This window comes from Anopheles nili, chromosome 3 (assembly GCF_943737925.1).
Source record: "Anopheles nili chromosome 3, idAnoNiliSN_F5_01, whole genome shotgun sequence".
NCBI lineage: Eukaryota > Metazoa > Arthropoda > Insecta > Diptera > Culicidae > Anopheles > Anopheles nili.
In genome coordinates, this window is record NC_071292.1 from 71,606,363 (window position 1) to 71,625,823 (window position 19,461).

The 19,461-nt window shown below is 50.1% G+C and overlaps 3 protein-coding genes across 3 annotated transcripts; 2 read left to right on the forward strand and 1 right to left on the reverse strand.

Annotated features, from left to right (window-relative positions):
• The first annotated feature begins 929 nt into the window (after positions 1-929).
• On the forward strand, positions 930-3,920 carry LOC128727779 (protein hairy). The gene is made up of 3 exons (XM_053821721.1): positions 930-1,034; positions 1,533-1,628; positions 1,774-3,920. Exons 1-3 carry the CDS (start codon positions 930-932, stop codon positions 2,668-2,670), a joined length of 1,098 nt encoding a protein of 365 aa, XP_053677696.1. The 3' UTR covers positions 2,671-3,920.
• Positions 3,921-12,603: 8,683 nt separating this feature from the next.
• On the forward strand, positions 12,604-13,535 carry LOC128726363 (uncharacterized). The gene is made up of 4 exons (XM_053820167.1): positions 12,604-12,825; positions 12,900-13,067; positions 13,148-13,306; positions 13,386-13,535. Exons 1-4 carry the CDS (start codon positions 12,751-12,753, stop codon positions 13,533-13,535), a joined length of 552 nt encoding a protein of 183 aa, XP_053676142.1. The 5' UTR covers positions 12,604-12,750.
• Positions 13,536-16,628: 3,093 nt separating this feature from the next.
• Positions 16,629-17,479, reverse strand: LOC128725005 (uncharacterized). The gene is made up of 2 exons (XM_053818723.1): positions 17,037-17,479; positions 16,629-16,968 (listed from the first exon to the last, which is right to left on the reverse strand). Exons 1-2 carry the CDS (start codon positions 17,477-17,479, stop codon positions 16,629-16,631), a joined length of 783 nt encoding a protein of 260 aa, XP_053674698.1.
• Between the last annotated feature and the right edge of the window lie 1,982 nt (positions 17,480-19,461).

The following is a 19,461-nucleotide window of genomic DNA, read 5'->3' on the forward strand; positions in this document are numbered from 1 at the left end:
AGGATCGATCGTCCCAGGCACATCGCTTTCCTCCTCTAGAGGGCGCAAAACCTCGAAGGATTCGACCATTTTCGTCCTGCGCTTTAGCAGTACGTTCGCACGCGCCATTTCGCTCGCTCCAATGAGTCGGCCCATACTCGGTGCCGCTCTCACACGCCCGCAAATCTCTACCTCTGAGCTGGCGCGAGCGCGTATGTCGTGAGCGTGAGAGAGCGAGAGAGCGCAGCGAAGGCAGAGCAGAAAATCCGTGCCTGTTGCGATCTGAGGTGATTTGTGCGAGCTCGAGCGAGTATGCTCTCACTTTCCAAACCACCCTTGGATCGCGCGGACGTGCCCGTTGGTTTGGCCCTAGTTTTGTTGAGTTTCCGTTTTCCCAACTCACGGCAAACCCAACTCGACCCAGAGCGCGGTGGTGCAGTCGTGAACGTTTGCTTTTGGATTCAGTTCAATTCGAGCGGTCGAGAACGACGGAACGGAAGTGATGCGAGCAGATCACTGGTGACTACGAGAAAGATCGCACGCAAGTGAACCCGCACACACGAGTCACAGTTCCGGTTGCTGGATGCAGATCAAGTGCCTTGTTCTTTTGCCTTACTGTGCCTTACTTTTGTGAAAGCGAATGTGAATTGTTTGAAGTGGAACGCGAGAAAAGATACATGACCAAGGATATCGGAAGCGGATCATCGTTTGTGGTGGAAATGAGCAGTTAGCGAACGAAGTGAACGATCAAAGGAATAGGATTTTCCTCCCCGTTACTGAGCAAAGCCAAGTAAAAAGCGCAAGTGTACAAGCGCTGTGTGTGAACAACCAGAGACGTGAGCAAACGCAGCATTGAGCTGCAGGAGAAGTGTGAGAAAAGCACGGTTTTAGCCGCCAAGTGTGACGGTGAAGTGTGAAAAACCAACAACAGAAAACATCCAAGTGTCAAGATGGTCACCGGAATCGGAGCCACCGCGCAACAGGTCGCCGGTTCTCCGGCCACCACGCAGATCCCACCGGCCGAGCCGGTGAAACGCTCCAGCGATAATCGACGGGTAAGTGTCTAAACAAAAGCGGCCGCAAAAAAAAAGCTACTTTTAATGAGAGGAAGCGCAACGAATGCACACATTAAAAAAAAGCAATGGAACAACAACTCATAAAAAACGGCGAGCCAAGATTGTTGTTAATAGGCGAGCGCGCGCGAACACCCTTATCTCAGCCATTAAAGTTGAAAGTGGTCCAACAGGAGCGACCTTAACGAGGGACCACCATCGCGCTTTGCGAGATAGTTCGTGGGTCTGATTTTTTTCCCTACTTGCAGTTAATTGTGTGGTATTTTTGTGGATTTTTTTTTCGTTCAACTTCGCGTTTAAGCCTACATTTGATGGTGATTTTGGCACTCGAATGGTTTTTTTGTTTGCATTTGTTTCACGATTGCGAACGACTTCCTAATCTTATCGCCTGCAAAGGCTGCAAAACAAACCCGCCAAGTGTCCCGGAAGCATTTAATTAATAGACGCGCTCTGTTTTTTGTTCTCTTTTCCCCGCTATAGAGCAATAAACCGATCATGGAAAAGCGGCGCCGGGCTCGCATCAACAACTGCCTGAACGAGCTGAAGACGCTGATCCTCGACGCCATGAAGAAAGACGTAAGTATTCTAATGCGCGCTAGCTCGATCGGAAGGAGGAAATGAACTCAACACAAACAAACAAAAATTACACAAAAATCCCACGTACCTTCTCGAGACTAATGAACCATTTGCATCGCTTTTCTTTCTCCCTTTTCCAATGCAGCCCGCACGTCACTCGAAGCTTGAAAAAGCCGACATCCTGGAGATGACGGTGAAGCATCTCGAGAACCTGCAGCGCCAACAGAGCGCTATGTCGCAGGCAACCGACCCGTCAGTGGTGAACAAGTTCAAGGCCGGTTTCAACGAGTGCGCCCAAGAGGTGGGTCGTTTCCCAGAGATGGATCCGCACGTGAAACGCCGTCTGTTGCAACATCTTAGCAACTGCATCAACGGCAAATCGGACCTACCCAAGCGTCATCACCATCATCAGCAACAGCAGCCACCCCAACATATTCTGCCGTCCCCGCCGAGCTCACCCGAGCAACATGGCCACCCACTTGGCCACCCGTACGGACTGCCACCATCCCCACTTAGCGCCATCCAGGCCGGTAACGGTAGCGTTTACATGGCCGGATCGAGCGTTCAACTCATCCCCACCAAGCTCCCGAATGGTGGTATTGCGTTCGTCCTGCCTACTACGGCCGCCCAAGCCCAGCAACAGCATCAGCAGCTCCAGCAACTGCAGCAGCACCAACAACTCCAGCAGCAGCAGCAGCAACAACCACCCGTACCTCTACTCGTGCCCATCCCGAGCCGCACCGCCTCGACAGGATCAGCATCTTCGAGCCAATCTGGTTCGTCCTCGCTGTACGATCGTGTCCCGCGTGAACATGCTACTGCATCACCGTACCACGCACCTCCCAGCCCTGCCAACTCCCACTACGAACCTATGGAGTGCCACCAGCAGTCCTCGGCTTCCTCGTCGGCGTCCTCTTCGTCGTCGTCCTTCAGCAGCCCCGACAGTCCGCTCTCGCTCGTCATGAAGAAACCGTACCATGATGACGATGATGATCACGAGATGAAGCAGGACGATGACGGCAAACCATGGCGCCCCTGGTAAACCACCCACTCGGGAGGGCGGGCGAACAGGAGTCATTCAACACAACAGTACCTAACAAAAAAAAAACGCCCCACGGAGCGGACAGGTCGCTGCAGTGCAGTGGCTTTCCCTTGCGGACGGCGGATCCTCGGGGCGCTGGTCATGCGATTTTTCGTCAACTCATGGAAAATCTCATGCACCGAAATGGCCTCGCGGTTATGTGAGGAGAAGGATGCGTGCATGTGTGTGTGTGTGTGTGCGAGTACGGGTGTGTGAGCCACATCCCGGCGAATCGTGATGCTGTGAATAACTTTTAAGGACCAATGGGCCAGGACACAGTGCGACCAGAAAGCTTTACGCGTGCGTGTGTTTGTTTGTGTATGTGTGCGGCCAAGGATGTTGTGTTTTCCATTATCGTTTTTTTTACCTCCAAAAAACCGCAGCTTCGTGTGATGATTAGCTTCGTTCGCGTGGTAGGGCTTTAGTTTAGGCACGGGGTTGGGACAAGAACCAAAACGTCAACGATGCGACAAAAATCACCAACGTCTTCCGAAGTGAGATCAGCCGTGGCACGCGCGTGAAAACGGGCTTCCAAACTTGCAACAGTGCGTGCGCTAGTTTTCTTTTTGTTTTCACTACGTGCGTGCCGCGGTCCGATCGAGCTTTTCTTCTTTCATTCACTTACGTTTAAAATTTAACTTAATTTTGATTCGCTAAATTATTGCTCCCCGCGATGGGAGGACCGATTAGGATGGATTAGCTTTTTTTTTTGTGCCAGAATTGTTTGAAATTTGTTAGAAAAGTCGCGAAACTCCCACTGAAATGGTATGCGCGAGCGCAGGGATGATAGAAACGCTGGCATGTTAGCTTCCCAAAAAAAAAAAACGAAACAAAAAACTCACCTGAACCGCGTTTTCAAGGTCAGCATAGGTTTAGCGTAGCGAGTACCGTGTACGGAAGAAACCGTGAGCAATCATTGTAGCAATGAGCGATAGTTCGTAAGGCACCAAGGGAGTGAGATGTATTTTATATGCTATTGCGTAGGAGAACGATATGTATGTATTTTATTTTTATATATTATTGAGCATTAGACTAGGGTCGAAGCCACTAGCTAGCGGTGTAAGTGTCCTAAAGAATCCTATGTATAAAAACAGAAGCGCTATTTTTAATATAAAACAGAAAATCCTAGCACACACAACGACCCCCTTGAAGGGCTTGATGTGCATAAATCGAAAATATAAAACGGTATCATACTGCAACATATGATCAAACAATTTAAAAAAACATACACAATCTGTCTTTTTCTTCCGTGACCTTCACGGGTTGTTGGGTGCAAGGGCTGGAGTGGGCTGGTGGGCTTCCGGAGGCCAAGGGCAGCCTCCGACAGAAGGGGGGGGGGAGGTCGTCAAAGGGTTTATCATTTCCGCAGTTCCGGTCCGTAGGCGAAAAATCGGTTAAATAAATTACCCACATTGCTACGTGTCACCACCAAACGGCGAATTATGAACGGAACGGATCGGGTTTTCCTCTTCTACTTCCGCTCGTGGCAGACGGTGGCAGAGGGGTAGAAGAGGCGAACGGGCGGGTGGGTGTTTTTTTCCTGCCTCCCTCCCGCGTTGGGGCGCGAGTTTTTCTGCACGAGGCCAAGCGCAATCGATGCGTGGCTGACGTCAATACGTGAGTTGTCGGTTTATGATGTTTTATTTTTTCACCCCATTCTGGCCACCCTCGAAGGGGGAGTGCTATTTCCACCCCAAAGCGATGCCTCGCGTGGCTCGTGCCCGTTTCCGACCCGTTCGATGGTGTGCGCGAGGCGATGAGCGGTCATCATTTAGCGATAGAGCCGTGGGCCGCCAATCGAAAGACCCCGAAACGCGCGCACGAGCTTGCAAAGAGCGACAGGTGTGAAAAATTAAGGGTCTCCCCCCCCATAAGAGGTGCTGAGGTGCGATGGAAGGCATTAGCGGACAGATTTGCGGTGTTGATGGAGCTCCCCACAGTGCGTCCCTCGAGTGGCTGATTTACACGTTCGCTGGTTGATTAGGGCACCGTGCGCTGGTCGATCGTGAGACGGCGCAAAAATTCGTTCGACTGAATTGACCTCAAACGCGCGGCTCACTGGTTGCTGGGTGGAATAGAGCAAGTTCAAAGTTCTCTAGGTCTGTGACGAATCCAAGCGACTGTTGGGTCCGTCTATCGTAAGAGCGATCAGATCGCATTGCTTTGGCTGGTCTATTTTGGAGGTTTTGGGTCTAATTTTAAGCCTTCTTCTAGGGTTGATATCATGTCAGTTCCACCAATTTAGACTCTCATCTATGAGCTCTTCGAGGGCTAATAGTGCTAATGGATGAAGCTTAAAAATGTTTCTGTTCTCTGCGCATCATCAGATTTGTAGGGGACAAAAAAAAAACAGCTTCCCAAAGCAGCTGCTGGCGCCAACTAAAACGATCGTTTGAAAACATAAAAATTCAGCCACCGTTCGTCGGCTCGCTTGCGCCCTGATTGATGCAGCACGTTTCACGCAAGAGCATGCATATTCCACACGCTCACGCGATTCGTGTGACATGGTAACAGAGCCGACTAAAATTTGAAATTCCAGAATATCTCGTGACTCGTAACACCAGGTACGCCACCGTCGAATGGCTAATGCGCGCGCCCTGTTTCACATAAACAATAGATCATTAATCTGCATTGTAATGCGCGATGTCGCGGAACGTGTGCTTGCCGCCGTTCGCGTCACATCGCGAATATTCGCACCCGGTGGTGGTATTCAGCGATCAGATATATCTCCAAGCATACATCGGTGGTTGGGAATGGTGACGGCGTTGGTCGGTGTCGGCACGGTCACGTGACGTTGTCAGAAGTGCAAATGGCAATAGGCACCCGTTGGCAGCTGGTGATTCTCGACCTTTCGAAACGTGTCCAGAAATAGTGTGAGATTTCCAAAAACGACCACCGATGTGTTAGGGATCGAAAAATGTGAAACATTTCACGAATCTTGAAACAGGTTGAAAATTATCCTTGTTTGATATCCCTGATAAATTGAATTACATTTGCAAAATATATAGAAGTCACTGTGCGCTAGTTTGACATAAACATCCTCCCTCAGGACACCAACTCCATTGCCTCCTTAGGCACGTAAACGTAATCTTCCATCCGTCTATAAGGAATCATCACGTGACGCATGCTTATTGCATCGGCCGACCGGATGCACGAGACGCCGCATAACGATCCTCGTCGGGCGGATGACTGGGAAATCATTTCCCAAGCAGCAGACGACCTACTTAAGGACGCACGAGACGTTCGACAGTCGTATCGCACGATTCGAATTCAAATTCGATCCACACCACACGTGACGTGCAGTCCTTGTGGGCTGATGTCTCGTGATGTACGCGCGTCCTGCTATCCTTTGGGGCGCCGAGAAGCGACACAACCGCATTCGAAAATAGGACGCTTTTCCAGACTGGTTAAATCCCTTGAACCCACATAAACCCTTCTCGGACGGTTCTGTTCCATACAACCCGTGGTTTGTGCTTTGTTTTTTTTTTCGTTCCACCCCCAATAGCGCCATTTGCAAACCTAATGGTGGTGTGGCGAAGAATAAATCAGCTCAGAATAAATCAGGGCAAAGAATGAATGCTCCAGCTCACGCACACTTTCGAGCGTCACGTGCGAAATTCTGAATCCGGAACGCAGAGGAAACTACCCTGGGTGGTTTATTGGCAGGAGTACATTGAGAGGGACTTAAGGACGCACAGGAATTAATCGATCGCGCTCGATGGATTCCTTGATGGAAAATAGAGCATGCAAACCGTGCAGCAAATTAATTCTTACGTCAGTTGACCGTTACCCGGATTATTTAGCTGGTCAGTGTATGCAAAATTAAATGCAATGGATTTTATTTGGGTTATGAGAAGTATAAAACTATGATCTAGAACGCTTGAAAATAAACACCAATAATAAAGGAGTCTTGTAATTCTAAAGTGTCTATTTTAAACATGAGTGTAGACAAATATGTTTTGATATCATTGAAACTAAATCAACGTGTTCTGTTACGATTTTTCAATTAATTTATCTTTCATAGTTCTTCTAAAGTGAACTTCATAGCTTTCCAGCAATTGTTTCTCATTAAAAACTGTTCAAAAATAGTCCAACATAACGCTAGGCTGTCTCCTCTACCATTGAAGCTCAGAGTACCTGCAAACAAATCGTAAACAGGCTTGTCGGTTCCACAGCCACCGGTGCCATCTTATCGCACATGCACGCACCGACCGCTTCAGAGGCCAATAATCAATTTCAAGCTGCCTGCCGGCCGGTACGCAAAACGTGCTTATCGGTTTCCAACGCATTTCCAACCGTGGCCCGCGTGAAGCTCTGAAAACCCCCAGACGTACACTGCGCGATGACTAACGAGCCGATTTCAGCGAGCTTGTTATCGGGCTGTCCGGCTTTATGGCCCGCACATTTGGTGCCGGTGGCCATTACAGCAGCCGGTTGGAGCACGGATGGTTCGCCACCCCTTGTGAGGGTGAAGCTTAAGCTCGCGGAAAGCCGCACAAACGGAACGATTTACGACGCCGGATCGGAGCAGCGCTCCTAGAGGCGGCACGCCGAAAACGGCGTAGATAATTTCGCTATAAAAGCTGGGGCTGGTTGCGTCCGTCTGGGGTGGGATGCGCGCGTGAGCAGCCGTTGCTTTTCCGTACCCCTAGCCGGGGAAAACGGTAGCGCCCCCGGACCGGAAAGTGAGGTTAAATTTAACGATCGTTGCCTGAATCGTTCTTTCATCCGCGCCGTCCTCTGGGCGAGGGAATTCGCGGTGGGATTTTCAAATATCGACACCCGTGGCCTGTGGTCGGATCGTTTGGTGAGAAAGATGAGCAACATTGTGTCGGCATGCCATTGACGTTTTGGCTATTAGTTATGATCGAACGAGGTGGCGTGAACGGGAAGCATAGCAGCGTGAAGCTGAGCGGTAGTTGTTTACGGTGGAATGTTTCTGTCGTGGGGAAAACAATTTGTTTTCACATGTTGTGCGGTCAGACCACCCATCTGTCCTACATTCGAGCCGAACATTTTTCAAACATTTGCACTGAAATTGTTTCGTATCGAAGGTTCACGAAAAATCGGTAAAAGTTCATCGAAAATCTTACCACACGTGAAAAAAGAGTTATATGATGAGTAAATACATTTACAAACCATTTTGATCTTTTAATGGAAATGAACGAATGTTCTACCATATTCTTTTTCTTACATATATCTCATTTATTTTCAAACAGGAATCCCATTGCAATCCAGTTGCAGTCCAGTTGGAATTAAAAAGTGTCCGTTTAGATTATGCTGGAGGTCTTGGAATGCTTTCTTTGCACTTCATTGAAGTACGTTGATATTTTTTCGACAGATTTTTGTTGTAAAAAAAGTTATTTAGCCATCAACAAATCCTCGTCGCAACGAAGAAATGCACTATCAGTCAATTATCTTTAAGCAGTAACCAGTGAACAATAAAAGCATGCCCTACGCAGTGCTTGAATCAGTCCATTATTCATCAGCTCCCATTCCGACACCTTAGTGCGTTGCGAATCAACACCGCATTCGGGAAACAACCATCCCAAGTGGCACGGGAGTGAATTAAATTCCCATTGCCAGCACGCCGGTTCTGGCGCACGTGCGCCATTTGCTCACCCCACTTCATCAAGGTCAACCAGCCAGCCCACCGGCGAACCTGCCACGCAACGGGAAAAAGCTCCCGAAGCACAGACGGGTGAAAAACCACCGATTGCCGATTGCTGCCTACGAAGTCGTTGGTACTCGGTTCCCGCGGGCGCAATTAGGATCGAAATTAGAACCAGCCAAACGGCCACAAATGGCTGGCCACATGTGCGCGCATGTAGCGCCCCGGTTTCGGCACGTTTTGTGGCCCCACGAAAACGTGGAAAAAAAGAGCACGAAATAGCCTCCGTTGCGTGCTCCGAGCGGTCGTTCGTCAAAATGTGTCGAAAGTACTCCCATCGATTGCTTTTGACGTCCGCACTCGAGCTCGTCTCAGGAAGGGGTGGGTTTGTACTGGCGACTGGTGGTTGGGGCACAGGAGAAGCGAGGAAAACCCCCCCCCCCAATCCCCCCGCTCATACCTTGCCCGTCTCCTTCACCACAGTGTCGACACGAGCGCGCAGTAAATCTCGCCACCCGGACCGGGTTTTGGGGCGCGTTTAGAGCCGCGGCGACGACGAGCCGGGCCACCGGTCGGCGGAGATTATCGTTTCACGCTTCGATCCGACTTTGACAGCCCCCTTCTAGGTGAGCAGGGAGGGGTGGAAACCAGTGGTGAATGGTGCCGGGAAACCGATCAGTTCCCCCCGTGACCGGGCGGGCATTTTGTGGCCTGGCGAAAGCGAGCGAAAAACAACGCGATGGTGGTAAACCCGCGTGCACGTTCGCGCTCACTCGCCCCACGGAAGCTCGCGGGGGGGTGCTGGGTGGGTGGGTGAATGGGTGGGGTGAGAATAGGGGTGGATGGATGGGGTGGGAAAGGGTGGTTTCGGTCAAAAACGTGGGAACGGTTCGAAAACGACCGGCGAGTCCCCGTGGCTAGTGGTTGCGCGTGCGCGCGTGCTCGCAAAGGCATCATTAGGCCCGTTGGTGGGGACTCGCGTTGGTGGTGAGGGGGGTCCTGTGGGAGGGGAAGGGTGTCATGGGAAGGGGGGAGGGTGGCAGAGGGAGGTGTCGGTGTCGGCCCGTTTGCATCGCGACTCGTTACGTCGCGAGAGGCTCAATACTTTGTAGCACTTTGTGTCGCGCCACGCGGAAACCGCCCGGATCTCGAGCCGCCGTGGCTCTGTGTGTTTGCATGTGATTGCTCACCCCCACCCACCACCCACCACCCACCACCCACCACCCACCACCCACCACCCACCACCCACCAGCGGCGTGTTTCGTGTCATCTTCTCACGGTCGGCTCGTGGGGCGATAGTTTTCCCGCACCATTCCGCTTACCGAATGGCGCGCGTGCCCTAAAGCCCCCGCGTTTGAATCTCGCGATCGTTTCCGCTCAGTGATCGGTGAACCTTATGGTGGTGTTGGGATTATCTGTCGGGGTGGATGAGAGAGTATTTTTACCGTGATCCCTTCTACCCGCTGTGTGCCTGCCCTCGGGGAAGTGGTCAGAGATTTCGGGCTGGATTAGCACGACCCGCAGCAAGTGCATTAAATCGTGCACGTTGCGTCATTTGCATCGCCATGGAGCGATGGCTTAATTAAATATTCATCCCTCTGGTTTTTTTGCCCTTCTTTTCACCATTCGTGTCGATGGGACCCTTTTGCTGCTAGCATTTGAGTGCGCTAGTTAGCCGATGCGCGAGATGATTGATTTGTGATCGATTTGGAAAGGAGTGGCTTTGATGTGGTGCATTTATATTTACGTTACAAACGATGGTGCGATGCTAAAACTAGTCATAAATAATGCTTTTTAGTTTATATGTTGGAGCGATTCAGTAACAGGTTTTACGCTCATTTGAGTTTTGTGATTTATCATACTACCGCTGTGCTTATTGACAAAGTAAGCTGATGATCATGTGGCTAATAAACGAACCATAGTTTCAGAAGTTGTCGAAAATCATACTCAACCCTTTTTACAAAGATGTTTGTGTGATTTAAGGTTGAGTTACATTTGTCAAGAACGTCTAACAAGCTACTGAGAATTAAATGTACATTTGTTCGAAGTTTTCCCAACTGCTCCACTATGTTCTACTGCCCTGCGACGAATCAAAGGAAAAACGATCAACGCTGCCTTGTAACAGCCATTACTCAACTGAGCTGGAAAAAAACCATCCCTTGGAACGGCTAATGTCACAAAAAGGCGCTCGGTTGCCACCGACCGCATCATGAGCCAAATCGAATCCATCACCCAGCACCCAGCCAGTGGGAGGAAGTGGGAGGAAAACGTTTTTCCATCACCTTCTCCGTCACCCTCCTGGCCGCTCGATCACTCCACGAACAGCTTCCGACGTGTTTCGCAAAGCGTTCGCTTCTTTCCGCCGTCGTTACGCGACCGTACAATGTTTGCTCAGCTTCAGCCTGCCTCACCTAAGGCGCGTCACCACCCCAACGACCACCTCCCACTCCACCACACCCCACCCCACCCCACAAAACAACCAGAGGGTGAGTAATGCGGGACCTGCACTTCGCAGCGGCGCATTGTTTCGTTCACCGACGGCAGCACACGCTTATTTGTGTCGCACGTCTTGGCGACGGTGGCGGCGCTTTTCGAGCCACCCATCAGTGCCTTTTCCCGGTCCACCCTTCAGTCTCCCGCTACACCCCCACCACACTCACCCGCCTGATGGTTCCACTCGCCAGTGACCACCGGCGATGCGTTCGAGCGTTCGTGTGGAATCGCGCTATTTGCCGCATGCCGCCCTGTTGGACGGGAAACCCCACGTTCCACCCTCTTCTCTCTCTAAACAATCTCACCCCCATCCTCACCCCCTACCCTCCCCCGGATCACCTATTAGTCAGTGGGGACGACAAAAGAACGCACGACCGCGAACCGCGCCTTGGCACCCGAGCGGGCGGACAAGTACACGGCAACTTTGTCGTAATTATGGCAGGTCCGGCGCGCAAAAGGCGCGTGGAAACGTGCGATGGTGCGATTTTGAGATAATTTTTCATTCGCGACGACCCTCGGCTGGGACCACGCAAGCATGCACACACACACATACACGCGCGAGTGCGCGCGTGTGCACACGCTGGCACGGTGGCGTGTTCCGCTTCGCGATCCCGCGTGCGTTGCTGCCGCCTGCTTTGTAGTATTTATTTTATTTGGCCGCGCAGGTGACCGCTTGATTGAGGCGCTTTTTTGCCACCCCTTGGGTGGGGGTGGCACTCGAGGGGATGTCGACGAGTGGCTGGCGATCTAATGCAATTAGTGGCCCCACTTGGGGTGAGTCGGGACGGTCGGTTGCAGTTAGGGGCCGTGATTGATGGCCGATACTTGGCGGAGGCCATTTTTCACCGTTTCAAACGACCCGCTGATGGTGGCGTGCATGTGGGTGGCGGGCTCCGGAAGGCGCGTCCGGGTGCTTTTGTTTTGTGCGAACTTGTTGGGTCTTAAATTAAATTTCGCTTCCCGTGGGCTGATGGCTGAGTTCACTCTCTCTCTCTCTCTATTTCTCTCTGTTTTAAACTCGTTTTCGTATCCTATTCCAGCAATTATTAGTTACGTTAAATTGCCTTTGAAATTGTATTCGATGGTTCAAATCGTTCGAAACAAATCAAAAGCTCTAAACCGTTTTACAGAAAGTCCTAACCATTGTTATCAAGTTTAGAAAATTTTAAATATATTTCCAAAAAATAGCTATACAGTTGAAATACTCGTAAGGCATAATATTTGCCCAAGAAATAACACCTGTTGCAGCATAATCATCACACAGGTGATGATGTCGACTTCTCTATGTCCGTAACTACATTTTGAGCGTAGTAAATTGCTTATATTGGAACAACTTATCTTCCAAGTGGTATTCGCATAAAGTAATTTCCATCTATCGAAAACAAAGGATGTACTATGTCCTGTTTCAAATTCTTTGCTTCCCTTCATTTTTCCCTAACGAGTCGACAGTTTTCATTTAAAAAGCTATAATCAGTGTTATAATCATTGGGAAACTGTCGTCAAAGGCCATGGAGGGAAATAACGGATTCAAATCTGACCACTGACCATACAACGTGGTACTCAATGGAACTTAAACACGATACGTAAAATTCCCCGAAACCTTGTTACGATAGCACCGAGCATCCCGAATCGAGCACGATCCGGATGTAGGAAATAAATCAAAATAATCAAAAATCTTCGTTCATGTAAACGGGGGCATGTTCCGGAGGTGAATGTGCGCGCACGAAACATGACTCCAGCTTGTTCGATGAACGCAGATAATCCGAACAACTCAGCCACGGAACCAGCGAGCAGATTTGTGGGTGATGTCGGTGATGAATCCCTTTCGCATTGCCAATGCTCAAGTTCTATAAATAACCGCACACCACGCGCATAGGGCAGTCCATGCGTTTCTAGGGTCCGAGTGTTCACACATTCGCGGACATATTCGCTGGAACATGACGAAGTTGACTGGCTTCATCCCTCCGGTGCTCGTCAGTCTGACGGTGTTGCTGTGCCTCAGCTTGGCAAAGGTTCTTTCTGCATTTCCGTGGCTCACTCGTACGATATGGTGTTTGATCTTTCGATTTTTCCCTCCAACGTATAGGGCGAATTTGTGGTGCAGTTTGGGGACTCCTTCAAGAAGTGCTCAGATACACACGGAAGCGAGATGTTGCTCGATCTGTCGGAAATGCAGGTCATTCCGGACGAAAACGACAGCATGGTGTTGGATGGCAAGGTGAAGCTAAACCGTGCCCTCGAGAGTCCGGTCGAGGTGAGTACGTGAGTGAGGACTCGAGTCGGGTACCTCAGGTCAGTGGCGTAACCACACGGTGTCCTCTATCACGGTCCTAGGTCAACGTGTACACGAAGCGACTCGAGAAGGGCGAATGGAACGATGCCGTGCTGGGTCGCAAGGTGCTGGATATCTGCCCGTTGCTGCAGGTTAGCACGGAACCGTGGTTCGTCATCACCAGCATGATGGGCAAGAAGGATTGTCCGTTCGGCGAAGGGGTAAATGCTCCACAGACCACCTCTTAAGTACAACCTCAAGACACGTGTTTGTGATGATTCGCTTCGATTTCTTCTCCAGCACGAGGAGTCGTTCATGATGCTTCCGGTCGGTGACTTTGGGTTCGAGATTCCTCCCGATTTCGTCGGAGATTGGAAGGCGTTCTTCGACGTGACCTCTAAGGGCCAGACGACTTGCATGATGGCGGAGTTCAGTATCGTTGAGGTGTAAAGCCCGAGCAGATCCACAAACCAGAGAAAGCTAATAAAATCCTCGTCAGTGCACCCTTCCATCGATCAGAGCATTGATTTCTTCGATCTCCGATATCAGCGTCCAACGAAGAGTGCCAGAGGGCAGTGACTGAAAAATCGCGCCCTTTCTGGTGGTGCATGAATAAAGTCTCACGCATTGACCACACGCCCTGACGTCCAGGAAATTGCGCGAACTCCAGCCACAGCATCTGCTGGGTTGAAGCATTTGCATTTCAAATGGTTTTTTGTATTTCCCATCAGCATCAGCCCAGGTATTGGACCGAGCAACTGCGCGAGGGCAGAATCCCCTTTAGGTCGACTTGCGCGATGGCTTTCTCTGTTGATTGGCATTTGCACAAGAAAAGGCTTCAGTGACCCTTACATAAGCTTGCTCGCTGGGTGAATGTGAGATGAGCAAACCATTTCGGCAGTTTTGGTGACGACTCACCTAACGTCCAGGGCGTTGATGGATGATGACCACATTTCCTGTGGATAAGGAACTTTCCGAAATCATTATGGGTCTCGTGTGTACGCCGGGAGACTCTTTCGGACCGTCCCGATGAATATTTATTTCTCGGATTGGAAGCTACCGATACCAGTCCTCATTCGTCAATTCGGGCCAAGGTCTATCTGTTTGTCGTTATAGTTAAAGTTAAAGTGGCTGCTGATATCGGCGAAATCCGAGTACCGTGGCGATTATGCAATTCAACCCCAGAGAAGCTAGATGGAATAAAAGGCCGACAAACTGTGGCAAAAAGCAAGGGTCTCAATTCAACCAAGAACCAAGCGTCGGTCGGACGATCGCAGTCTTTCAACGGTCACCCAGCCAAGCTAATAAGTTGCTCAGCTTAGTTACACGCATCGCTAAGTTGCCCGGACCGCGACCGGACCACAGCCCTAACCTCCATTGACCTCGGTTGGCCGACGACACCCGTCACGATAGTCGGGCGCGTTCCTTTTCCCTGGGTCATTTCCATATTTGTGCGGACAGTTCTCAAGTTCGCGATTAGCTGACGAAGGCGAAGACCCGCACGACATGGCGCGCGACCCGCGGGAAACCAAAGTCCGATTAGGGCGGCTCTGTATGCATGTGTATGTGATCATTAGAATAACAAACGTGTGGCCAGCGAAGCGCGTGTCCCGATCGGTTTGCCACTGAGGGAGGTTACGCGTTTGGGGTGTTTTTCTTCCATTCGCCTTCTCGGGCTTTTCTTGCCCCAGAACCATTCACCGGTTGGTAGGGAGTACTTCGTCAGGGCCACCCCACGGTGTTACCTTCGCGTTGTGTCCTACCCAAGCTGACGATCCTCTTCAGGGTGTGCTAGTGCACCAGCGGGCGAGCGCGCGAAAATTATAACAATGTAAATGAGTTTATAAATAATTTGCTTTAATTGAACCGGGAGGGCCGCGCGCGATCGTGTGCGCGGATTCGCAAGTGCGCCACGAGGCGGCATCGCGCAAACATCCGCTGTCACATTCCGCGCCAAGTCGCACCAATGTTCGCGCACACGCGCGTTTCCTGGGGCCCTGAGCAAGCCACCCCTTTTTCCCGACCGACAGAGTCGAGTGCGCTCCGTCAACAACTCGTGTGGGGGGTCGCGGACTGTGAGAATTACGCTGCCGCCAGCACTATTATGTTTCCAATCATGGGCCCCCATGTGGTGCGGTCGAGAAGCAATGTAGTAAACCCGGTGCTGTTTGTTTCTGTTGAGCAGTTAGCGAGCGTTGGAATGGCGCAAATATTTTATCGGCATGAAAATACGAGCAAAATAGCATGAAAATACGATCGATCGCTTCTGTGCTGCCATCTGCTGGAATTAATTTTTGACAGTTATTAGTAGTTTTGACAGTTTGTTGATGAAATTATTACGAAAACGTGAACGATGCGTAGTACCAGTAAATGGTAACCAGTGGTGTGTAAATGACTGTGAAGCACGTAACAAACGCATAATATGTTTTTCTTGGCCCACACACACAAAACCCTTGCAGCTAGTGCAACGGTATCGCAAAAACAGCGATCCGTAGTCTAAATAGTGCCAACGGCTAAACACACCCGTACCCGGTGCAAGCAACGGATTACAACGAAACGGGCAGAGGTATGTAGGAATGTAGCCAAAGTTTGTTATACAAAGTCGCCGGTTGCACCGCGAACGTGGCGTGTGTCACTATTTGGATAGCACTATTTCGGCCAGCTACCGTCACCAAGGCGATTGTCGCCTTCGTTGGCATACCGCCGTCCTCGGATGTTGCCTTCGCCAACGGAAGACAGGCACATGGTTGATTTGTTTCTTTCCGTTTCGCTGCTTACGATTGCCGGGAGCAGCATCTTGCCGAGGAAGGCGATGGTAAATGCCAAAAAAAAAACAGCTACCGATCCATTCCAATCGGCGTGTGCTAGTCGCAGAATGACCTAGTGTTTGGATTGAGATGTTTGCCCATCTTGTGCATCGAAGATCATGAACATCGCAAACACCGAAGATCCGATTGCCAGACGTCAGAACGCCGTAGGATATGGGTGAAGAAAAGGACAGATTGCATGAATAAAGAAAGGAGAGATCCCACCCCCGATGCTCATTTGCATAGAGCGGTTTTTAGAATCGGAACCAGCGACCGGATGAGACACACCGGAACGAGAACGATGGGCTGGTCACGTTTTAGGCAACGATTTTATTGTAACTTTGGTGGATATCCGGTTCGGTTTGAATAGCAGATGTCGCTCGTGCCGAATGTCATGTTCCGGGTGTAGAATATTTTGCATCTATCCAGATCGATGACCGGAAAAAGATTGGCATGTGTCTTGGAGTTTTCCGATGACTTGGGAGTTGAGTTCAACGCTCCAGACCATTTCCCTTTCTGGCATTTGTAGAGGGTGTGTGAATAAGCCTCGATTGCCACCCTTCTCTGGGGCGCTGCTGATGAATTATTCGATGCCGCTGGACGAGGTGAAAAATCTCTTTAAAAGAGCTGTTCTTCTTTTATCGTACGTTGTCAGAACGCCAAAGAAGTGACAAAGGATTTTTTGTTAGCTGTAGTCGTAGGGTTGTTAATTTGCATATCAATATGCGGTGAATTATCAATGGAAATGCACGCAAACTTCCAGAAGCTTCGTCCGTTTGTCGGTTAGAGCATCCAGTTGTGACCAGGGAATGACGAGCCCGACACCCATCTGCTGTATCTCCTCAGCGTCCTGTGAGCTGTGCAATGGAACGATTCCTTCACTGAAGGCAACGGCGTATGGAAGCAATCGGGCTGGTTGGTTGCGGCCTGCTTCTAGGGTGTAGTGCTGACGTTTGGTTTTACCCGCATCCGGTCCGGTGACCCACAGAATGAACCGATCGGAGCCAATGCAAGAGATCTTCGAGGACATCAACGCGAACGGGAGCTTATCGCATTTCTTGTCATCTCCACGACCTCTGGGAAATTGTGGAATAATTGAAGAGCTGTTGAAGCACGTGTAGGAGTCGTGGCATTGATAGCCTACCTGATTTTGCCGTTCAATAGGTACAACTTGTGGCAGTGCGGTTGCGTACTTTCGGGAGCATATGGATCGACAAGCACCTTGTTTGTTTCACTCGGCCACAACGACTCGATCAGCACGTTCTTGTGGTCGTAGGAAATGTGCATTGGAAACATAAAGAGTGTTGAGCGCTCCTGACAGGAGCCGATGGGACATTGAAACGGTTTTCGCGTAATGCCTGTTTCATCCAGATACGGGAGATCGGGTGTTGAATCCATCGTCAGTACCTCAAACGGAAGTCGGCATTCTTCGCCGTCGATAGTTGTCTTGAGCAGAGTCTCTTCGTTTAACGAGGAAGCACATTCGTAGATTTCACCTGGAGGGTTCGTGTCCTGCAGCATTTCGGATTTGATGGCTTCTTGCACTTCCTTCGAAAAGGCAAACTTTTGAATTTTGTGCAGGGACATGTTCGATTTATGCTTCAATATTTGTTGAATGCCTTAAATTTGCTATACGCGCATTCACTTGACATTTTACGTTGGTTGCTATGATGCAGAGAAACAATTAGTCAAGTATGTTGACAGAAATCGCTAGAAACTTTCTTTCGTAACAAAAAGAATGGCCAACTCTGATGGGGTCGGAGCTATAGATTAGACATTATTTTACGCAGCTAATCATTCGGTAGCTGGTGTCTTTAGAGCAGTCGGAACATTCAATTTTGACTCAAGAGTGGTTTAACACAAAAATAACGAATGATTATACATTGTACGGCCGATAACGGACAGCAAGTGAATCGCACTTAACTTCAGCAGCACCCTACTAACATCGGAGTTTCTTGGGGCAGGCTTCAATCTGGAACGTCTGAAAGCCATGACCTTCCTCGGTGTTGCGCACTATCACCGACGTTGTCAGCTTCATTCTAGGTCCCAAAGGGCATCGGGATTTCGGGACCGACGCGTTTACTATCTCATAGCTCTTTGCGGCTCGCTAAACGTATCGAACGCGATTACAATTCCCACAATACTGCCAATTAGTGGGCTATGTTTTTGCTCCCCAGCATCATGTTTTCTCATTACCGTCAGCGAGTCGGGACAGTTCCACGGAGATTAAAGGCGAGCTTTTTTTTTATTGGGGACTGCTGATACATTCAAAGTCAGCGTTTCAAGTTGATGCAGGTCTAGCCAAGGAATGGCTATTTTTCGTCTCAACCATCAGGACATGTAGGCGTTGTCGAGGTGGCCCAAAATTGGGTTCAGTCGGTGTACTCCTTCAGCACGCGCCGTCCAATCGATCAGGTCGCACGCCCTTGACCAGCCACAAACGCGCGCATATACCGAGTGCATGTTTGCCAGATCAGGTCGTTAGATACGAAGGATAACTGCACGTTTGGTTCGATGGAGTGGGGTGTGCTCGGTTATATTTATGCTACCGCTCAGAACGGGCTCCGGGAGGCGTTCCGAGCCCGTGGGCTGTTTGCATGCCATCTAATGAATACGTCAAGTGTCAAACCGGTAGCGCTCCGGCGGGTAGGTGGCGAAAAATGATAAATAATCCGTCCTCGTCCGGTCGCGCGAAAACCGCGAGCACACATGCCGTGCGGTGGCCGTGCCACGAGCTACTCAGCATCGAGACAGACTTCCCCAGGTGTTGGTGACGGAAACCGGTGGGCGGGATCTGATTGATGTTGTTTTAATGATCCGCAATGCAGCTCAGCGGCATGAGCACGCGTACACAACCCTGGCGGTTGCACAAAGTTGCACAGATCGACTGCAATTAGAATACTTGCTGGAATCCAGCGCACGGATGTCACCTCGTGGATGTGGTCTCTCATTCTGAGGATAACAACCGCGTCTTTAGCGATCTGGCACCGGCTATCGAGTGTCTCGCGATCAACGAGCAGCGACAAGTGGCGCGATTGATAGCCCTGCGGACGGGCACGTTGATTAGGTGTGAGAAATTCGACTCTGTGGCGCACAATTGCGCCAACCGCAGGGAATCATGTTCCTTCTAAACCTTTGTGTCACTCGACAAATAGGCACGTCAAAGCTCCATCATTTCGTGCGGGTTTCAGTTTCATAACTCGCACACGGCTTTCAAGGGGATCGGCCACATACCGAGGGTAGGAAAAACTTTGCTGGTGAACGTATCCTTCCCGGTCGTGTATGCAAAAATTAGAATTTTAATTAAAGCAGTCCAACGGAACTGAGCGCTCTAGGCGTGCTGCCTCGCCGAAACCGGCCGCGATTTAGTCCGGCAGTCAAGTAGATTTGAGACAGCAAGATTAATTTATAACTAAATATGTATGAAAGGCTATTATTACGGTCACCGCTTCTATGTGTATTTCGTATTAGTGCACAATCAATGCTTTCATTTATGAAATTAATTCGACTTTTTATGGAGTATTTAGCAGTCAATGGTATCGATGGCCTTGATCGACGGATCTAGGCGA